Source organism: Coregonus clupeaformis, chromosome 5 (genome assembly GCF_020615455.1).
Source record: "Coregonus clupeaformis isolate EN_2021a chromosome 5, ASM2061545v1, whole genome shotgun sequence".
NCBI lineage: Eukaryota > Metazoa > Chordata > Actinopteri > Salmoniformes > Salmonidae > Coregonus > Coregonus clupeaformis.
This window is the reverse complement of record NC_059196.1, coordinates 32716967-32737940: the sequence shown is the minus strand read 5'-3', so window position 1 is coordinate 32737940 and position 20974 is coordinate 32716967. Positions and strand designations below refer to the sequence as shown.

Genomic DNA, 20974 nt, shown 5'->3' with positions numbered 1-20974 from the left:
CTTCATTTTAAAGTGAAGAATCGGAGTCTCAGCGTAACTCCGTTACCATGGAATTCCCCTTCACAAAGTAAAATAGGGCTTGAATAAACAACTTCTGGCTAAACTTAAAAAGTGGCCCAAATCTCACACATTTACCAACCTAGAACAGGCTGTAGTTAGACAAGATACTGCATTATATAATTGTATTTGGCACAGTGATGCAAAATGCATGCAAACTGCAAAAAATGGAGGGATTTTTTTTTTATTGAGATTACTTGTTTTTAGTTGATCTCGCTCACCCAGGAAATGCCTTTACTTGTTTTGAGTTGATTTTGCTTACCCAGAAAATGCATCAATACAACTTGTCTTGTTTTAAGATATTCTGACTTGTTTCAATACTTTTTTAGGTTAAGTTAAAGTAAGCAAAATGACCTTGGTAAGATGTTAAGTTATCTAGTTAAGCTCAAAATTTTTTGCAGTGCATAATACAAACAGTGTGACACCAGTCATAAAACTAAACATCTGTGCCATGATGCAGACATATTCTCAATTAAAACAATTCTTAGATACTGACTAGGCCTATATAAGAAACAGACACACACACACACACACTACTTCCAATCACACACACCCTCCCCATCCCATGACTCTCATTGCCGTATGGGCCTGTGTAAGAGGCCTCTCTAAGTGGAGGCACGTTTAGCAGGCAGCCTGGCTCATATGACTGCCATACCTTCAGATATTACTGCAGGAATAGATCCAGGAATGTGTGACAGACAGACAGGCCAGCCCAGGACAGACTGGGCGCCTCCACTGAACCAACGCCTGATTAAATCATCAATAATCAGAGACCTGCTTGCTGAACTCTGTACCCTGGCCCCAAGACACATGAAGGGGCACGCGAGGGGCCATCTGAGAGCCACGGGACTGCAGGGATGCTCCTTAGTTAGGGGTCCTACCAGGTCAAATGGATGGGCTGTACAAGATCACACTATAAAAACAGTGAGAAAGAAATAAACAATATGCATATATTATACTATAACCAGCAATGAGATTATCAACATGATATGCGTGAAGTGGTTCAGTGAAACACGCCTAGTGTTGTCATACATTGTTGTTGTCATTTTCAAGAAGCTTCCATGTGAAGCTACATTATCGCGATATGGTATGATCAATAGACACTCAGTGACCTCAGTACAAGAGATAAGGTATTTAAGCTATGGAGGCTGCTGAGCGGAGGATGGCTCATAATAATGTCTGGAACAGAGCAAATGGAATGGCATCAAACACATGGAAACCATGTGTATGATGTACAGAATTTGATACCATTCCAAAAATTACGCTCCAGTCATTACCACGAGCCCGTCCTCCCCAATTAAGGTACCACCAACCTCCTGTGTATTTAAGTATGACGTAAATGTTACTGTGAGGGATAAAGGTGCCATTAAGAACTACTGTACTGTTGTGTGTGTGAGAGAGCGTGTAGTCTGTGGCCAAGGCAACAATTCAACCACATGACATGAGTAGACAGTTGGAATTCAGTGGTATGCACGGTACAGATAGTAGTACAGAAGGGCATTCTCAGTGTCCTCAAATTGTACCCTTAACCCCACTTTGCTAGATCGCATTTTCAAGATTGCGCACATTCTCCCTCTCCCTCCCTCCGTCCCTCATTCTCTGAATTGTATTCTCATTATTCTATACTGAACAAAAATATATAAACGCTGGGGAGGGGGGGCGGGGTGGGTGCTCAGGAGTATTTCTGTCTGTAACAAAGCCTTTTTGTGGGTGAAAAACTCATTCTGATTGGTTAGGCCTGGCTCCCAAGTGGGTGGACCTGGCTCCCAAGTGGGTGGACCTATGCCCTCCCAGGCCCACCCATGGCTGCGCCCCTGCCCAGTCATGTGAAATCCATAGATTAGGAAATAATTAATTTATTTCAATTGGACTGATTTCCTTATATGAACTGTAACTCAGTAACATCTTTGAAATTGTTCCATGTTGCCTTTATACTTTTGTTCAGTATATTTCTATGCGCCATTCCCTCCTCATAGGAAATTCCTTACTCCAGAGTGGGCGTTCTTCCGTTGTGACAGACACAGAACTCAGAAGATTGTTGTAATCTCCCCTGTTTGATCCGCATTAAATTAGAATACAGAGTGATTAAAAACTCGGGTAACTAGCCATTGGAATGCATTATGGAAAGTTGCTCTGGCAAGCACAAGATAATCAGTGCTGTCAAAGTTCACAAGGGAGCACTCTATCAAAGCATTTCTCATTCAAAGGACTTACATTTGACATGTACATTTTAGTAGACACTCTTATCCAGAGCGATTAACAGTTAGTGAGTGCATACATAATTATTATAATACATTTTTTCATACTGGCCCCCCGTGGGAATCGAACCCACACACCTGGCGTTGCAAACGCCATGCTCTACCAACTGAGCTACATCCCTGCCGGCCATTCCCGTGCACTAAAGGTAGCCTACATCATCTATCCACCCCTCAATTGGTAGAGCATGGCGCTTGTAACGCCAGGGTAGTGGGTTCGATCCCCGGGACCACCCATACGTAAAAATCTATGCGCACATGACTGTAAGTCGCTTTGGATAAAAGTGTCTGCTAAATGGCATATTAAATGTATCTTTTTGCCGAAAAGTTGATTTGACAATGATGATCTTCTAACCAACTGTTTAATTCTAATGGTCAGCTCTACTGTTACAATAAAACTATAGTAGAATGTAGTGGAAAACAATAGAATTCTATATTCAACCTGCTGCTGTCTTGGTTGGACCAGGTCTCTCTTGAAAATGAGATTTTATCTCAATGAGACTAACCTGGATAAATAAATAAAAATAAATAAAAATATCCGCAAACAGATAAAGTTTGTGAAAACACACCAAAAGACGTAGAGGGGTCTGCAGGTCATTAGAAGAACAGAAATAGGACATCACTCCGGTAAATAAACTTGAATTGACATTTTTATTGCCAAACGTTTCGGGTTTGAGCCCTTCTTCAGCGTGCAAGGCAATGGCAATCAATGTCACAACAACTATACCTCACAGATGGGCATAATTAAAAATTCCCTGTCAGTATTGGCTCAATCAAGAGATCCCAGCAGAGGGAGCTGTGGGGGAAACATGAACATCAAATAAAGAGACAGTGTATAGACACACAATACAACACAAAAATGTTCAGGTCATTGTAAAGCAGAGGAGGCTGGTGGGAGGAGCTCATTGTAATGGAATGGAATGAATGGAACAGAGTCAAACATGTGGTTTCCATATGTTTGATGTGTTTAATACCGTTCTATTGATTCCATTCCAGCCCTTACAATGAGCCCATCCTCATACAGCTCCTCCAACCAGCTTCTGTTATAAAGATACAAAAAAATGCCTCCAAAAGAAAACAATTGCCTCTAGATAATTCTGCCTGACGGTGATTTGTTGTGTCTACTGGTATGTGATTAATCATTTGTAGGGTCAAGGTTGCAGGATAGTGTCCCTGCATTCCCCAAGGCAAGGTCCAATACAGGGTCCACTATGACCCCAATTGGGAGAAACATTAAATTAACAGTGTCACACCCATAGAGAACAATAGAGGACTCTTCTTTGTAGCTATCCCATTATGGCGTCTGTGAGCGCACAGGCAGCGCCATTGAGGCCATCTCCATTTTGAAGTGGTCCATTTTCTTCTTTTAATACTTCTAAGAGTTGCTAAACAAACTGAAAGGGTGCATACTGCCACCTGGAGTGTGTTGTTTGAAAAGGTATAAAGCCAAGGTAGGCGATTTACTGCCACCTGCAAATCAAATCAAATCAAATGTTGTTTGTCACATGCGCCGGATACAACAGGTGTAGACCTTACAGTGAAATGTTTACTTACAAGCCCTTAACCAACAATGCAGTTTTAAGAATAATAAGTGTTAAGTAAAACATTGATAAGTAAAAAGAAACAAAGAAGAAAAATAGAAAAATAGAAAATAATGAAAGAGCAGCAGTAAAATAACAGTAGGGAGGCTATATACAGGGGGTACCAGTACAGAGTCAATGTGCAGGGGCACCGGTTAGTCGAGGTAATTGAGGTAATATGTACATGTAGGTAGAGCTAAAGGGACTATGCATAGATAATAAACAGAGAGTAGCAGCAGCGTAAAAATATGGGGGGGGGTGCAAATATAGTCCGGGTAGCCATTTGATTAGCTGTTCAGGAGTCTAATAGCTTGGGAGTAGAAGCTGTTAAGAAGCCTTTTGGACCTAGACTTGGCGCTCCGGTACCACTTGCCGTGCAGTAGCAGAGAGAACAGTCTATGACTAGGGTGGCTGGAGTCTTCGGCAAGTTTTAGGGCCTTCCTATGACACCGCCTGGTATAGAGGTCCTGGATGGCAGGAAGCTTGGCCCCAGTGATGTACTGGGCCGTACGCACTACCCTCTGTAGTGCCTTGCGGTCAGAGGCCGAGCAGTTGCAATACCAGGCGGTGATGCAACCAGTCAGGATGCTCGCGATGGTGCAGCTGTAGAACATTTTGAGGATCTGAGGACCCATGCCAAATCTTTTCAGTCTCCTGTGGGGGAATAGGCTTTGTCGTGCCCTCTTCACAACTGTCTTGGTGTGTTTGGACCATGAGTTTGTTGGTGATGTGGACATTAAGGAACTTGAAGCTCTCAACCTCCTCCACTACAGCCCAGTCAATGAGAATGGGGGCGTGCTCGGTCCTCCTTTTCCTGTAGTCCACAATCATCTCCTTTGTCTTGAGGGAGAGGTTGTTATCCTGGCACCACACGGCCAGGTCTCTGACCTCCTCCCTATAGGCTGTCTCAACATTGTCGGTGATCAGGCCTACCACTGTTGTGTCGTCGGCAAACTTAATGATGGTGTTGGAGTCGTGCTTGGCCATGAAGTCATGGAATGTTTGCTCATAAATATACTTTTTTGGCTGATCCCTAATGATGACATGGATGGAATTATGTGATCCTTCCTTAACCCATAGGAAGTACCAACCTGTTGACTACTTCAAAATGGCTAAAGACCTCAATGGCTCTGCCCATGCTAAAACTGGCTTTTGGGCACTAGAGGAATCTATCATTCTCTATGGTCATACCTTATCTCACTAACATGTTGTTGTCAACTTTGTCCACACAGTGTCAGTATTGTCAGGAGCATATTCAAAATCAAATCAAATCGTATTTGTCACGTGCCGAATACAACGGGTGTAGACGTAACCGTGAAACGCTTGCTTACGAGCCCTTCCCAATGATGCAGAGTAATAAAAAATTAAAAAAGTAACACAAGAGGAAAAAAATACACAAGAATGAAGCTACACTACAGGACAGACATTTTAGAACACCTACTCATTCAAGGGTTTTTCTTTATTTTTTCTATTTTCTACATTGTAGAATAATAGTGAAGACATCAAAACTATGAAATAACACATATGGAATCATGTAGTTGCGAAAAAAGTGTTAAATCAAAATATATTTTATATTTGAGATTCTTCAAATAGCCACCCTTTGCCTTGATGACAGCTTTGCACTCTCTTGGCATTCTCTCAACCAGCTTCACCTGGAATGCTTTTCCAACAGTCTTGAAGGAGTTCTCACATATGATGAGCACTTGTTGACTGCTTTTCCTTCTCTCTTCGGTCCGACTCATCCCAAACCATCTCAATTTGGTTGAGGTCAGGGGATTGTGGAGGCCAGGTCATCTGATGCAGAACTCCATCATTCTCCTTCTTGGTAAAATAGCCCTTACACAGCCTGGAGGTGTGTTGGGTCATTGTCCTGTTGAAAAACAAATGATAGTCCCACTAAGCGCAAACCAGATGGGATGGCGTATCGCTGCAGAACGCTGTGGGAGCCATGCTGGTTAAGTGTGCCTTGAATTCTAAATAAATCACAGACAGTGTAACCAGCAAAGCACTGCCACACCATAACACCTCCTCCTCCATGCTTTACGGTGGGAAATACACATGCGAAGATCATCCGTTCACCCACACCGCATCTCACAAAGACACACTGGTTGAAACCAAAAATCTCCAATTTGGACTCCAGACCAAAGGACACATTTCCACCAGTCCAATGTCCATTGCTCGTGTTTCTTGGCCCAAGCAAGTATCTTCTTATTATTGATTCACACAGTCTCCTCTGAACAGTTGATGTTGAGATGTGTCTGTTACTCAAACTCTGTGAAGCATTTATTTGGGCTGCAATTTCTGAGCCTGGTACCTCTAATGAACTTATCCTCTGCAGCAGAGGTAACTCTGGGTCTTCCATTCCTGTGGCGGTCCTCATGAGAGCCCGTTTCATCATAGCGCTTGATGGTTTTTGAGACTGTACTTGAAGAAACGTTAAAAGTTATTGAAATGTTCCATATTGACTGACCTTTATGTCTTAAAGTAATGATGGACTGTCGTTTCTCTTTGCTTATTTGAGCTGTTCTTGCCATAATATGGACTTGGTCTTTTACCAAATAGGGTTATCTTCTGTATACCCCCCCTACCTTGTCACAACTCAACTGATTGGCTCAAATGCATTAAGAAGGAAAGAAATTCCACAAATTAATTTTTAAGAAGGCACACCTGTTAATTGAAATGCATTCCAGGTGACTACCTCATGAAGCTGGTTGAGAGAATGCCAAGAGTGTGCAAAGTTGTCATCAAGGCAAAGGGTGGCTATTTGAAGAATCTCAAATATAAAATATATTTAGATTTCTTTAACACTTTTTGGTTACTACATGATTCCATATGTGTTATTTCATAGTTTTGATGTCTTCACTATTATTCTACAATGTAGAAAATAGTAAAAATAAAGAACAACTCTTGAATGAGTAGGTGTTCTAAAACTTTTAACTGGTAGTGTATATACAGGAAATACCAGTACCGGATCAATGTGCTGGGGTATGGGATATTAGAGGCAGATATATGTGCATGAAGGCAGGGTAAAGTGACTAGGCATCAGGATAGATAATAAAAATAGTAAAATAAAGAACAGAGTAGCAGCAGCATATGATGAGTGTAAAAGTGTGTGTGTGTGCGTGTGTATGTGTGTGTTGTCGGTATGTGTCTGTGTGTTATGTAGTGTATGTGAATGTGTGTGGGTTTTGTGTGAGAGTGTCAGTGTATTTGTACTTGTATTTATTAGGGATCCCCATTAGCTGCTGCCTACTCTTCCTGGGGTCCAAACATATTAAAGCACTTACAATACATATAAAACAAAATATAAAATAGCACATCATATAACATTATTACACCACTACATATCTACAATACAAAATGTTTAATACCACCATACAACAATATTACAATGTATGCGTATGCATGTGTCTGTACCTTTGTGTGTCTCTTCACAGTCCCCGCTGTTCCATAATGTGTATTTGTACCTGTTTTTTCAATCTGATTCTACTGCTTGCATCAGTTACCTGATGTGGAATAGAGTTCAATGTAGCCATGGCTCTACGTAGTACTGTGCGCCTCCCATAGTCTGTTCCGGACTTGGGGACTGTGAAGAGACATCTGGTGGCATGTTTTGTGGGGTATGCATGGGTGTCCGAGCTTTGTGCTAGTAGTTTAAACAGACAGGTCGGTACATTCAGCTTGTCAACACCTCTTACAAAAACAAGTAGTGATGAAGTCAATCTCTCTTCCACTTTGAGCCATGAGAGATTGACATGCATGTCATTAATATTAGCTCTCTGTGTACTTTTAAGGGCCAGCCGTGATGCCCTGTTCTGAGCCAACTGCAATTTTCCTAAGTCCCCCTTTGTGGCACGTGACCACACTACTGAACAGTAGTCTAGGTGCGACAAAACTAGGGCCTGTAGGACCTGCCTGTAGTGTTGTTAAGAAGGCAGAGCAGCGCTTTATTATGGACAGACTTCTCCCCTTCTTAGCTACTGTTGTATCAATATGTTTTGACCATGACAGTTTACAATCCAGGGTTACTCCAAGCAGTTTAGTCAACTCAAATTGCTCAATTTCCACATTATTCATTACGAGATGTAGTTGAGGTTTAGGGTTTAGTGAATGATTTGTCCCAAATACAATACTTTTAGTTTTGGAAATATTTAGGACTAACTTATTCCTTGCCACCCATTCCGAAACTAACTGCAGCTCTTTGTTAAGTGTTGCAGTCATTTCAGTTGCTGTAGTAGTTGACGTGTATAGTGTTGAGTCATCCGCATACATAGACACACTGGCTTTACTTAAAGCCAGTGGCATGTCGTTAGTAAAGATTGAAAAAAGTAAGGGGCCTGAACAGCTACCCTGGGGAATTCCTGATTCCACCTGGATTATGTTTGAGAGGCTTCCATTAAAGAACACCCTATGTGTTCTGTTAGACAAGTAACTCTTTATCCACATTATAGCAGGGGGTGTAAAGCCATAACACATACCTTTTTCCAACAGCAGACTATGATCAAAAATATCAAAAGCTGCACTGAAGTCTAACAACACAGCCCCCACAATCATTTTACCATCAATTTCTCTCAGCCAATCATCATTCATTTATGTTGTGCTTGTTGAATGTCCTTCCCTATAAGCGTGCTGAAAGTCTGTTGTCAATTTGTTTACTGTGAAATAGCATTGTTTCTGGTCAAACACCATTTTTTCCAGAAGTTTACTAAGGGTTGGTAACAGGTTGATTGGTCGGCTATTTGAGCCAGTAAAGGGGGCTTTATTTTCTTGGGTAGCGGAATGACTTTTGCTTCCCTCCAGGCTTGAGGGCACACACTTTCTAGTAGGCTTAAATTGAAGATGTGGCAAATAGGAGTGGCAATATCGTCCGCTATTATCCTCAGTAATTTTCCATCCAGATTGTCAGACCTCGGTGGCATGTCATTGTTGATAGACAACAATAATTATTTCACATCTTCCACACTGACTTTACGGAGTTCAAAAGTACAAACCTTTTCTTTCATAATTTGGTCAGATATACTTGGATGTGTAGTGTCAGCGTTTGTTGCTGACATGTCATACCTATGTTTGCTTATCTTGCCAATGAAAAAGTCATTAAAGTAGTTGGCAATATCTGTGGGTTTTGTGATGAATGAGCCATCTGATTCAATGAATGATGGAGCCGAGTTTGCCTTTTTTCCCTAAATGTCATTTAAGGTGCTCCAAAGCTTTTTACAATCATTCTTTATATCATTTATTTTGTTTCATAGTATAGTTTATTTTTATTTTTATTTAGTCTCGTCACATGATTTCTTAATTTGCAGTACGTTTGTCAATCAGTTGGGCTGCCAGACTTATTTGCCATACCTTTTGCCTCATCCCTCTCAACCATACAAGTTTTCAATTCCTTATCAATCCAAGGGGATTTAACAGTTTTTACAGTCATTTTCTTAATGGGTGCATGCTTATTAGTAACTGGAATAAGCAATTTCATAAATGTGTCAAGTGCAGCGTCTGGTTGTTCCTCATTACACACCACAGACCAGCAAATATTCTTTACATCATCAACATATGAATCACTACAAAACTTATTGTATGACCTCTTATACACTATATTAGGCCCAGCCTTTAGAACTTTTGTTTTCCTAGATATGGCTACTATATTGTGATCACTACATCTTATGGATTTGGATACTGCTTTAAAGCAAATTTCTGCAGCATTAGTAAAGATGTGATCAATACATGTTGACAATTTCATTCCTGTGCTGTTTGTAACTACGCTGGTCGGTTGACTGACAACCTGAACCAGGTTGCAGGCACTGGTTACAGTTTGAAGTTTTTTCTTGAATGGGCAGCTTGATGAGAGCCAGTGTCTGCCAATGCCCCTTGGATAATGTACATTTGATGCAGCATTATGAAGACTCATTGTCACAACGGTTGGGATTAACTGAGCTGGTCTTGTGTCGTTGATAAGTCTTTGTTCTATATCGTGGAGCTCCGCCCCATAGGGGAGCTCTGCTCCTAGTGGTTTACCCTCTGCCCTAAGGCAGAACAGCCTGAAGCAAATTTATGCACACACCTGCAGCCAATGGGAGCACAGGTGTCCCTATAAGAGGGGACACATCCCCTCAATCAGCCTCCCTTTATCTTCAGCGACTGGACGACTAGACTGAAGAAGCCAAGAAGAGAAGAAGACTCAGGAAGAAATCGCCGTCGATGATCCAGCCATCGACGTCTTCTAAATGAGCACACCAGGAGAATTTCCACCCCCAAAAGCCCTTTTCAGGGCTCAGTGCCGATGTACCTCCATGGCATCTGCGGACCCCCACGACCTATGTTTCGTGTGTTTGGGGCCGCAGCATGCCAGGGAAGGGACCGGCGATCCCCCTAATTGCGCCTCCTGCGCTCTCCTTCCTATGAAGGTGAGGAAGCAGCGTTGGGCGTTTTTTAGGGAGGATATCCCCCTAGAGGATGTACTGTCTCTTCTCGCCTCTGCTTCAGAGGCGTCGTCGGACAGTGCTGGCTCAGGGGATGATAAGGAGAGAGACGCAGAGATGGATGTTCCAATGGAACAATCCGACCCTCTGGCGCCAACCTTCAAGACCCCCTTCCCTATGGGGAGCGCGAGATCTGAAGGCTCCTTGTGCGATGACGACACGGGCTCTGTTACGTCAGCAGCCCTGTCCTTCGCAGCGGCCTCTCTGCGTGCGGACTTTCCCGAACTCATTGAGAGAGCCGCCAACCGACTCGAGATAGCGCTGCCCCCTGCTCCCCCCCCTGTGGAGGTCGACATGATGGAGGGCGGCCCCTACTCCAGACCGAGGAAGGCAGCTGAGCCGATGGCCCCTGCTATGCCTTCCCTCGGGAAATACGTCGAGGGCTCGTGGGATACACCCCTGGCGGCGCGTTCGTCGGCCAAGGTGTACATCCCATTCACGAGAGTGGCTGGACGTGAGTGGGCTGCTAAGGGAATCCCTAGGCTCGAGAGCGCCATGGCGGCGTATCTAGTGCCGGGTTCAAGTCCCTGGGCGGCCTCCAAGAAAGCCACCTTGCCAGCACAAAAAGACAGACTCACAGCACAGCTGGCTGAGAAGTATTTTACGCTGGGAGCCCAGGCTGTGTCAGCGGCTAACAACATTGCCCTCCTCGCGGCCTCCCTATCCCGTCTAACAACGGGTAGGTCTGAGTTGACCAGCGAGGAAATTGAAGAGGCGTCCAGGATTTCTGGCGCTATTCTTCATTTGACACAAGCGTCAGCTATATGCGCAGGCCGGTCCATGGCCACCTCGGTGGTTATGGAACGTCACCTCTGGCTGTCAATGACAGCCATGAAGGAGACAGACAGAGCCTCGCTACTAAACGCTCCCGTCTCTAGCGAGGGCCTCTTTGGGGTCGCCGTTAAGGAGGCGACGGAACGCTTTGGTAAGCTGGACGAGGAGAGAAAGCCATTGGCAGGCAAGTTTAGCAGGGCCTCAACTAACCCGTCAACCTCCAACGCCCCCAGTAGAACTACAGGGAGGCGACGGGCCAGGCGACAGGCGCCTACCACCGACAGCAGGCGAGCGGGCGCGGCCCCTCCAGCGACGACGGTGGTGGCGACGATTCCGCCGGCGAGAGAGGTCGTCACAAAACCGTCCTGGCAACACCAGAAGGTCAGCCAGAAACGACGGCGTCAATGACGGGACGAGGGGGAGAGGACGGATGACGGCTCGGCGCAAGACGCGACAGAGCCCACTGTTCCCCCCCACCCTACTGTTCAGGGCATGGAGGGAAATGTTTATTGTTGTTGTGTGAATAAAGAGCTGGCTCTCACTGACATTGTCACAAAAGGGCCTGTCTTCCATGACACATTGCAGAGTACTTCACGTCCTATGAATTTCTCTCACCATCCTGAGTGTAGCTCAACCCACCAAGGGTGCGTAGTTGAATACACTCAGGAGAGGAAGGAGAGAAAGGTAGCAAGGCGTAGCCTTAGCTCACCTAATAAAGATATTTTACTACAGACTCCTAGGAGCTCTGTAGTAAAGGTCTCACATAGCAGGCAACTGTCTCAGTCTAAATATGACATGAAGACGCAGCCGCTAACTGGGAATGACGCCTTGCTTCAGGCTAACGCCTCAGCCAGCGCAGTTCAGACCCGTGCGACGTTCACGGAGGGCTGGAATACTAGAGTTACAGGTGTAACCAATGTATGGGCGCCCCCGGTTAATTCAGAACGTAACAATGCCCACTACTCTGAGTGCAGCTCACCACACCTAGAGTGTGTTGTTGAGCAGCCTCATGAGACCAGTGAAAAAGAGGTATTGTGGCGCCACCTTGTGGTACCAGTTAGAGACCACACTTTCCAGACTCTGTTGAGTACTGCAGTGGACGGATCTCATGACAAACAGCAGTCTCAGTCAGACAATGACATGATGACGCAATTGCTATCCGGGGAGGGCGCTCTGTCTCAGGTTAATACCTCAGTCAGTGCAGCTCAAAACCGTGCTGCGTTCACGGAGGGCCGGAATACTAGAGCTACAGACGTAACTGACGTATCAAGGCCTCCGTTTCTCTCAGAACGAGCTGATGTTTCCTCTCCCTTTCGAGGGGGCCCGCCTTGGGCTATTCCACCAACCCAGTGCTGGGGAATAGCGGCGGCGAGGGCCATAGAGGAATACAGGTCCTTCCTACTGGATGCACCACAGCTTCGTGCGCGCCCGCTTTCTCTGCATTGCTGGCAGTGGCAACGAAGCTGTACCCTCTCACGCTGGCTAGAACAGACGTTGCAGAAGGGTTATGCCCTCCAATTCCATCGAACCCCACCCCCGTTCAGGGGAGTGGTGGGGACGGTGATGAAAACGCCGGACAAAGTGGCCGCTCTGATGTCAGAGATTACGGAACTTTTGGCGAAGGAGGCGGTCACAGTAGTTCCCCGGGAGTAAAAGGAACAAAGGGCTATATTCGCCTTATTTCCTAGTGCCCAAAAAGACGGGGGGAGTGAGGCCGATTTTGGATTTACGCACTCTCAACGAGAGCATAACCAAACGACCCTTCCGAATGCTGACGACAAAACGTCTACTGGAATGTGTCCAGAAAGGAGACTTTTGTACAAACATAGACCTAAAGGACGCGTACTTCCATGTGCCGATACAATCGTGTCACAGGAAGTTTCTGCGGTTCGCCTTTCAAGGGGTGGCGTACGAGTTCACGAGGATGCCATTCGGGTACGCCCTGGCACCTCGAACGTTTTCCAAATGTGTGGAGGCGGCATTGGAGCCGCTGCGTCGTCAAGGGATAAGGCTATTAGCCTACCTAGACGACCTGCTGGTTCTCGCCCCGTCAGCAGAGCTGGCGTTCACTCACACAACACAGACAGTGATTCATCTCACGCGTCTGGGGTTCGCTGTGAATTGGAAAAAGAGCGCACCCTGGCCCAGTCATCAGATTGTCTACCTGGGGCTACAGCTAGACACTGTAATGATGAGGGCTCGAATTTCGGACCCTCGAAGGGTAGCATTGTTGCTAGCCCTGAGGAAGTGTCGTCCGAATCACACAGTGACGGCGCTGTCGATCATGTCACTTTTGGGTCTCATGTCGTCAGCCCACTCTGTGGTCCCGCTGGGACTTCTGCACATGCACAGAATACAGCGATGGTTCGCCCAACTAAGACTAGACCCAGTGCGTCAACGTCATCGGTTGGTGGTGGTTCCTCTCTCGCTAAGAGCAGACCTGGACTATTGGAGGAATCCGAGCGTTCTCACGCACGGGGTCCCGATGGGCAAGGTGTCATCCTACATTCCAGTATTTACAGATGCTTCTCTGACTGGATGGGGAGGGACATGTCAGACTCAAGCGATAGGAGGTGCATGGCCTCAATCAGGTCGTCACATAAACCTCTTGGAGTTGGAAACGGTTCGACTGGTTCTGACCCACTTCGCGCCTACCCTTCGGGGTCGCGACGTGCTGGTCTGGTCAGACAACCGGACCACAGTAGCTCACATAAATCGCCAGGGGGGGGTCAGGTCACCTGCCCTCCACAGGGCGGCAGAGGAATTGTGGCTGTGGGCTCACAAGCACCTTCGCTCGTTGAGAGCAGCACACATTCCGGGCTACTTGAACGTAGGAGCAGACCTCATGTTAAGAGGGGGTCCTCGAGACGACGAGTGGTGTCTGCATCCGGACATTGTTCTCCAAATTTGGGAACAGTTCGGGAGAGCCGAGGTGGATCTGTTCGCGTCACGCGTGAACGCGCAATGTCCCCTATGGTTTTCTCTGAGGGAACAGGACGAGCCACCACTGGGAAGAGACGCATTCGCGCACTACCCATGGCCGAAAGTTCTCCTGTATGCATTCCCTCCGCTGTCTTGCATTCTCCCACTGCCAGCCAGGGTGAGGTCAGAGGGGCTGTCAGTGATACTGATAGCGCCCGATCGCCCGGGGCTCCGTGGTTTGCGGAGATGAGTCAGATGTTGATTGCGCCACCTTGGCCAATTCCACATCGACGGGACGCGTTGACCCAGGCGGGAGGCTCGATAGGGCAGTGGCCCATAATCGGCCAACCACTGAAGGCTTGGTTCCTGAATGGGACAGGTTGAGGCGCCGTGGGTTATCTGATGCAGTGATCAGAACCATACAAGGTGCACGAGCCGGTTCCACTTCTAGGATGTATACCAGCAGATGGAACGTTTTTTCACGATGTTGTGACACACAGGGTGTGGACCCCATGAACTGTCAGGTTGAGAGTGTGCTCTCTTTTCTGCAGTTTATGTTTGATAAGCAGAAATCGCCCTCCACCATCAGGGTGTTTGCAGCGGCAATTTCAGCTGGTCATGAGGGGTTTGGCGGAACGAACGTGTTCAGCCACCCTTTAGTGAAACGTTTCTTATTGGGAACGCGGCGGCTTAGGCCAATGCCTAGAGCCACGCTGCCCCAGTGGGATTTGGCCTTGGTTCTCGAAGCGCTATGTAAGTCGCCGTTCGAGCCATTGAATCAAATACCCCTCAAGATGCTGTCTATCAAGACGGCACTGTTGCTCGCCTTGACTACCGCTAAGCGTGTCAGTGATTTGTGTGCCCTGTCGACGAGACCCGACTGCCTTGCCATTAATGGCGATCTGAGCAGAGCGGTGTTACGTCCTAACCCGGCGTTTGTGCCGAAGGTTATTAGCAGTGCGTATAGATCACAGACCGTGGAGTTGTGGGCTTTTTCTCCCCCTCCTCATGGGGAGAGGAGTGAGGAAAAGCTTCATTGTCTGTGCCCAGTGCGCGCTTTGGCGTGTTACGTTGAGCGCACAGCAGCGATTAGGTCATCGCCTCAGCTGTTTGTGTGTCACGGTGCGGCTGCATTAGGTAGACCACTTTCAAAACAGCGATTGTCTCATTGGCTTTGTGAAGGTATTGAGACAGCTTACGAGGCAGCGGGGCGACAACTGCCTCAGGGTATCAGAGCTCACTCCACTCGTGGAGTAGCAGCTTCTACTGCCCTCTTCAGAGGAACAGGGGTAGAGGATATTTGTAGAGCAGCGTCATGGTCGACACCGTCTCCATTTATCCGTTTCTATCTATTAGATATGTCTTCTAACTCTTTGGCTCGATCTGTACTCAGCGTGGCTGAAAGGGGATTTTGAGCAAGAAAGAGAGGAGAAAAAGCAGGACTATGGACATGGGTGTTCATCAGGTCCGCTTTGGTTAGGAAGACATATTCTGGACAGATATGTTTTCTAACTCTTTGGCTCGGTCTGTACTCAGCAAAGCTGAAAGGAGATTTTGAGCCAGGAAGAGAGGATAAAGCAGGGCTATGGGCAGGTTCCCATCAGGTCCGCTTTGGTTAAGAAAACATGTTTTTTGATAGACAGGCTTTCTATCTCTCTGGCTCGATTGTACTCGGCATAGCTGAAGGGGAATCTTGAGCTAGAGGAGAGAAAAGCAGGACGATGGACACAGGTCTCTATCAGGTCCGCTTTGGATGGAAAGCATATCTGGTGGCATGTCTCTTGACTGACAGGGTCAGTATAGTAGAGACATGTATTGAATTGACAGAATGTGAGGTCATCTATCTGATTATTCAGTTTAGTATGACTTATATTTTGTTCCTGCCTACTAATCTCTGGGATTCCATTGAGTGAGTGAGGTGGTCTACTGTGCACATAATGTAGAGTGACACTTGGTGTCATTCCATTAGTGGGCGGTAGTGGTTTCACAGGATATTGAGGCACAGCTATCTGCTAGTACAGATTAGTGTAGCTTCTATTCTGGTGATCTGCCCACTAGTCATTGGCATTGCCATTGAACTAGGTGGGGCGGGTCTTTAACCGATGACGCGGTATATTGTGACGCCTGGAGGGGTTTTTAGTTGCAGTACTACGGGAATTGGTTGCGGCCATTGCTAGGCTTGACCTTTTTATTTTTTAATGGGAAGTGTTAGGCTCGGCAGGGAGTACATTTTGGAGCGCTACGCTCCGCCTTAAACCACTAGGAGCAGAGCTCCCCTATGGGGCGGAGCTCCACGATATAGAACGATTAGTTACCGGAGTGTAACTCCAGTTCTATGAGTGGAGCGGAGCCCCATAGGACTTAAGGCCCTGCCGACCCTCTCTAGTCTCGCTGAAGATAATGTCTCGGGAGGCTGATTGAGGGGATGTGTCCCCTCTTATAGGGACACCTGTGCTCCCATTGGCTGCAGGTGTGTGCATAAATTTGCTTCAGGCTTTTCTGCCTTAGGGCAGAGGGTAAACAACTAGGAGCAGAGCTCCCCTATGGGGCTCCGCTCCACTCATAGAACTGGAGTTACACTCCGGTAACTAATCGTTTCAACGCAGCCTTGATATGCGTGGACAGAGTCCAGGAGCCAAGATGATTTGGATGGACTCTGTCCTTCCTTTAGAGCAGGGCTGCCCAACCCTCTTCCTGGAGATCTACTGTCCTGTAGGTTTTTAGTCCAACCCTAATTTAGCATATCTGATTCAGCTAGTTAAGGTCTTGTTGAGCAGCTAATAAGTAGAATCAGGTGTGTTAAATTAGGGTTGGACTGAAAACCCACAGGATGTAGATCTCCAGGAAGAGGTTTGGGCAGCCCCGCTGTAGAATATCTTCTGTTTCCAGAAGGTGTCAAAGTTATCTATCAAAGTAATTCCAACAGAGCTACAGTAATATTTTAGCCAGATGTGTAATGCTAGTAGCCTGCTGAATCTTTCACACCCCTGGCCCAACGATCATACTGGACCTGAAATGATTGGCCGTATTTTGGAGTCTTTTAATGCTAAAATCAGTTCTTCAAAATCAATTTGTGTGTGAGTATGTATATATAGTCTTGTGGCTGTACATAGAGTCAGTGCAATATAGGGTCAGTGCAGATAGTTTGATGGCTCGGTGAACAAGCCTCTCTCTCTCGCTTTGTGTGCATTTTTAACAACTTCCCACCATTCTCGTCTTCTACCCTTGATGTTCTTGCTGCATTTCTTCTCCCCCCTCTCACCTGTCCTCATTTCCCTCCTTTCTTCATCAGCCAGGGTGATCACCTCTTCTACATTATCATCATCATCATTAAAAGCATCGACTGATTATAGGCCTAGCGTAAGTAGAACTCTGTGGCGGGAAAAATAACGTTCAAGCTGTTTCTCTGCTGAATGATTCCTATTTTGATGCAATCGTGTAGGATAACTTATTTTTATCACAACATCATATCGGTTGATGGCCATATAATAATGGTGTTGACAAGATGACCTGGTGGTCCTCCACGTCTCACACCAGAATAGTGTAGATACGAGACAAAAGAAGAGGGATGCATTGCGAAGGTTTTCCGGGAGACGGCGCAGCGAGCCATTACGTTTCAGTTGCATATGAAAAGGGGAGTAGGAGGCTAGCACAGCACAGTGTAGCCCGCCAGCAGGACCTCCCAGGACAGCCACACCACCGCACATCGCTAGGGAGTTCAGAAGAGTAGAAGCCAGCACGGCGCTGGGTGGATTCAAGTTCTGATTGAGGCTCGCTACCTGGTAAGATGATCCGAGATAAACGACCAGCAAGCAATATGTTAGTTAGTCAGTTTAGCTACTTAGCATTTTCCCACGAGTTTGTCCTGAATAGGTACATTGTAAACAAAGGCTTGGCGTTTTGTAATAACGACGTTATTAAGGTAGCTACGACTCCACCGAAACCATTAAATTACGAAAAAATTCGACAAGTTTACTACCGCATTTATATCTTTACAAGCTGTAACTTTAGCTGTTATACCGGTAGCATTGATGCAGAAAGCTAGATGCTACCATAGTTCATGTGTTAGATATAACAAGATTATCTAGCTAGCCAGTTCGCTAGCTACCAAATAATCCCTTCCCTTGTAGCTGGTCAGCACAGCATTGAAGCCGAGACGAACAGACAAGCTGTCACAATGCGTCAACATTGTTTTAATTAGTGCAATCATCATGAAATAATATCTCCTCGCGAGTAGCCTACTACAATGTACCAGTAAGCACTACAGGAGTTCCACAGAAGAGTTTCACCACATTAAAGATACATACAGGCTAGCTACATATTATAACAGTTATACATTGAAATCACATCTATACATTTTACCTCATCTAGCCATGCTGTCTAATAGCAGGGTTGCTTTGTGTATAACTGACATAAATAGTATTTTTTTTTTTACATGTTCTTTCTGCCTTTCCCTCCCAGATGGTTCCTAGATCCCTGCACTCTCATAGGTCTATTCATAGAAGGTAATGGTACAAACTGCCACTGACGACTTTCTGTAGTTTGTGTGTGGGGTTCATTGTGTGCAGCAAAGTTTTTTCTATGTATTCTATTGGTTTAGAGGCATGTTATTGGTTGTCTTCGTTGTGTGTATTTAGACAGCAGGAATGGGGCAAGGTGTGGGTGGCTGACTGACTGACAGGGAGACGGACCAATCACATGTCAGGATGCTGGCTCGGAACCGCTTCATCCTCCTGGTGGTGGTGGGGGCGGTGCTGGCCATCGTCAGTCTCAGCCTCCAATTCTGTAAGTAAACTGTGTGTGTGTTTGTGTAGTGTATATTATTATTTAGTGTATTGTAGTGTCTCTACATCTGCCATTATTTGTTGTTGGAATTTGTGTATGATCGCATGGTGTGATATCCAGGTGCGTTTGTGTATGAATTATATCTGACCACTTGTGTGTTCCTCTCCAAGAGCCCCATTGACATGAAAACAAAGACAGGGCCTCTAGAGACATTCTATATATAGACTAGTCCTATCCACTGTGATACCTTGAGATACTCTTACATGTTCTCCCAATTACGTGTCTGCTGTGTAATGGCAGGCGCTGCCGGTAGAAAATGGCCTCCGCCACCGTTATGTCATTGTGCACCATCTCCCCTGTGCATAGTCCAGATACAGTGTCCTCGATGCTAATGAATACAAGGAAACAGGCCAAGTCGATTCGGTGCGTAAGACTCTTACTGTGTTTGGATGGGAGGAAGAGTCCTTTCGCTGTTATATGAAAATAACATCATTAAAAATAGGGCTAGACTGGAGGATATTATTGAGCTGCAAAAATAACATCCATATTTGGATGAAAAATCCTAGTCCCAGATTATGTTGATTATTCTGGGTTCCTGAAACCCTGTGTCTGACTGTGATGAAGTATTTTTCACTAGGATTAGTTTCTGTCTGGAAAAGCATGTACTATCTGCTCAAGTACGGACTGAATATCCCTCTTGCTCTCCCTCCCTCACACACACCCTAACTCTCTCTCCCTCTCTCTCTCTCGCCCTCTCTCTCTCTCTCTCTCTCTCGCTGTCTGTCTGTTTCTGTCTCTGTTTCTGTCTCTCTCTCACACACCACACTCACACCGGATTACTGTGCAACACAGTGCTGCAGAGATAGCGTTTTGGGCTGTGCCTTTGCCAGAACATCCCCCCGGCTCCCTCTCAACGCCTCTTTTAGGCTCCTTCCCCCTCTATTCCTTTTTGAACTGTGGCCACATAGTACAGTACAGCTACACAGGTTCAATATGGAAACACATCTTTTAACTTATATGTGAAATATGCTGTGTAGTGCATACCTTTCTCTCTCTCCCTCTGTACCCTGCTCTCTTGCTTCAAGTCTTTACAGACGCCAGAAGATATTGGAATTATGTGAGTGTGTGTCCTAACTGCGTTGAGAATGTGTGAACTCTGTGACCCTGCTGCCATCACTCCTCTCCCTCTCTCTCTCCCTCAAAAGCATATGTGTGTGTTTGTGTTTGAGGGGGATTGTAGGCTAAAGTAACTTAAAACCATTCTCTGCTCCTGCCCTCTAATCTTCTCCTTTAGCAAAAATAAAAGGCAATACAAGATTATGCCGAATGAAATCCCACTGTAAATTGTTACCATAGAGTGTGTGTGTGTGTGCACGCCACACATGCACATGCAAATGCCTAGGTTCGTACGGGTCCCCAACTTTGTCATTGAGAATGTGTCTTGACTCTTGATTGATTTCTCGATCACTTGGGGCGAACATGGGATTTATGTAATCAAAGTATGGTCTGTGTTAGCGTCCTCTCCTTCCCTGTCATGTGATCTGTAGGTTGTCTGTGTGTTGGAGAGATGCTGTCATACCTTATTCATCAGACTGCAGGTCATTATCCTCTAGTACAGCCAAGGAGCCAGGGGAAGGCCCAGTGGGACAGCAGCACTTCATGTTTCATTGATTGTCATCCCTCTTTCTCCCCCACTTTCCCTCCCTCTCTTATCTGTTTTCCGCTCATCTCTCTCTTTTTCTATTTTAGACTCTGACTCTTATCTTTCTGTTTTGGTCTGTTCTTTCTTACGCTACTGGCTTTCAATTTGTTTGCTGAAACTTTATTGATTACGGTGTGTGATCCAGACAGGCGATGACAGATGGTTTGCCGTGACTCTGACACTCTGCATGCCTCCATGACCTCTCTGAAATCTGGACTGGGGTCGCCATGGCAGCAGAGGCGTGACAACTGTTTGACAAGCGCCCGGGTGTCCCACTGGAAGAGAAGTGTGAAGCTTAGTGGAACAGAGGATGGAGAAGGAGGGAAACGAAAACAGGAGGAGAGATATGGAGAGAGAGAGAGAAGAGAGGAAAGGAGAGACAAAAGAGAGAGATGACAGGAGAGGGAATGTCATGGAGAAAGG

The 20974-nt window shown here is 46.0% G+C and overlaps 1 protein-coding gene across 1 annotated transcript in view; it reads left to right on the top strand.

The window, feature by feature from the left end:
• Window positions 1–17648: 17648 nt before the first annotated feature.
• LOC121566892 (2-phosphoxylose phosphatase 1-like) overlaps window positions 17649–20974 on the top strand; it is a 55195-nt gene continuing 51869 nt past the window's right edge. The window contains exons 1-3 of the mRNA XM_041876799.2: window positions 17649–17846; window positions 18526–18569; window positions 18702–18849. Coding sequence (XP_041732733.1) covers window positions 18771–18849 — 79 coding nt within the window. The 5' untranslated portion in view covers window positions 17649–17846; window positions 18526–18569; window positions 18702–18770. The remainder of the gene's footprint in view (window positions 17847–18525; window positions 18570–18701; window positions 18850–20974) is intronic.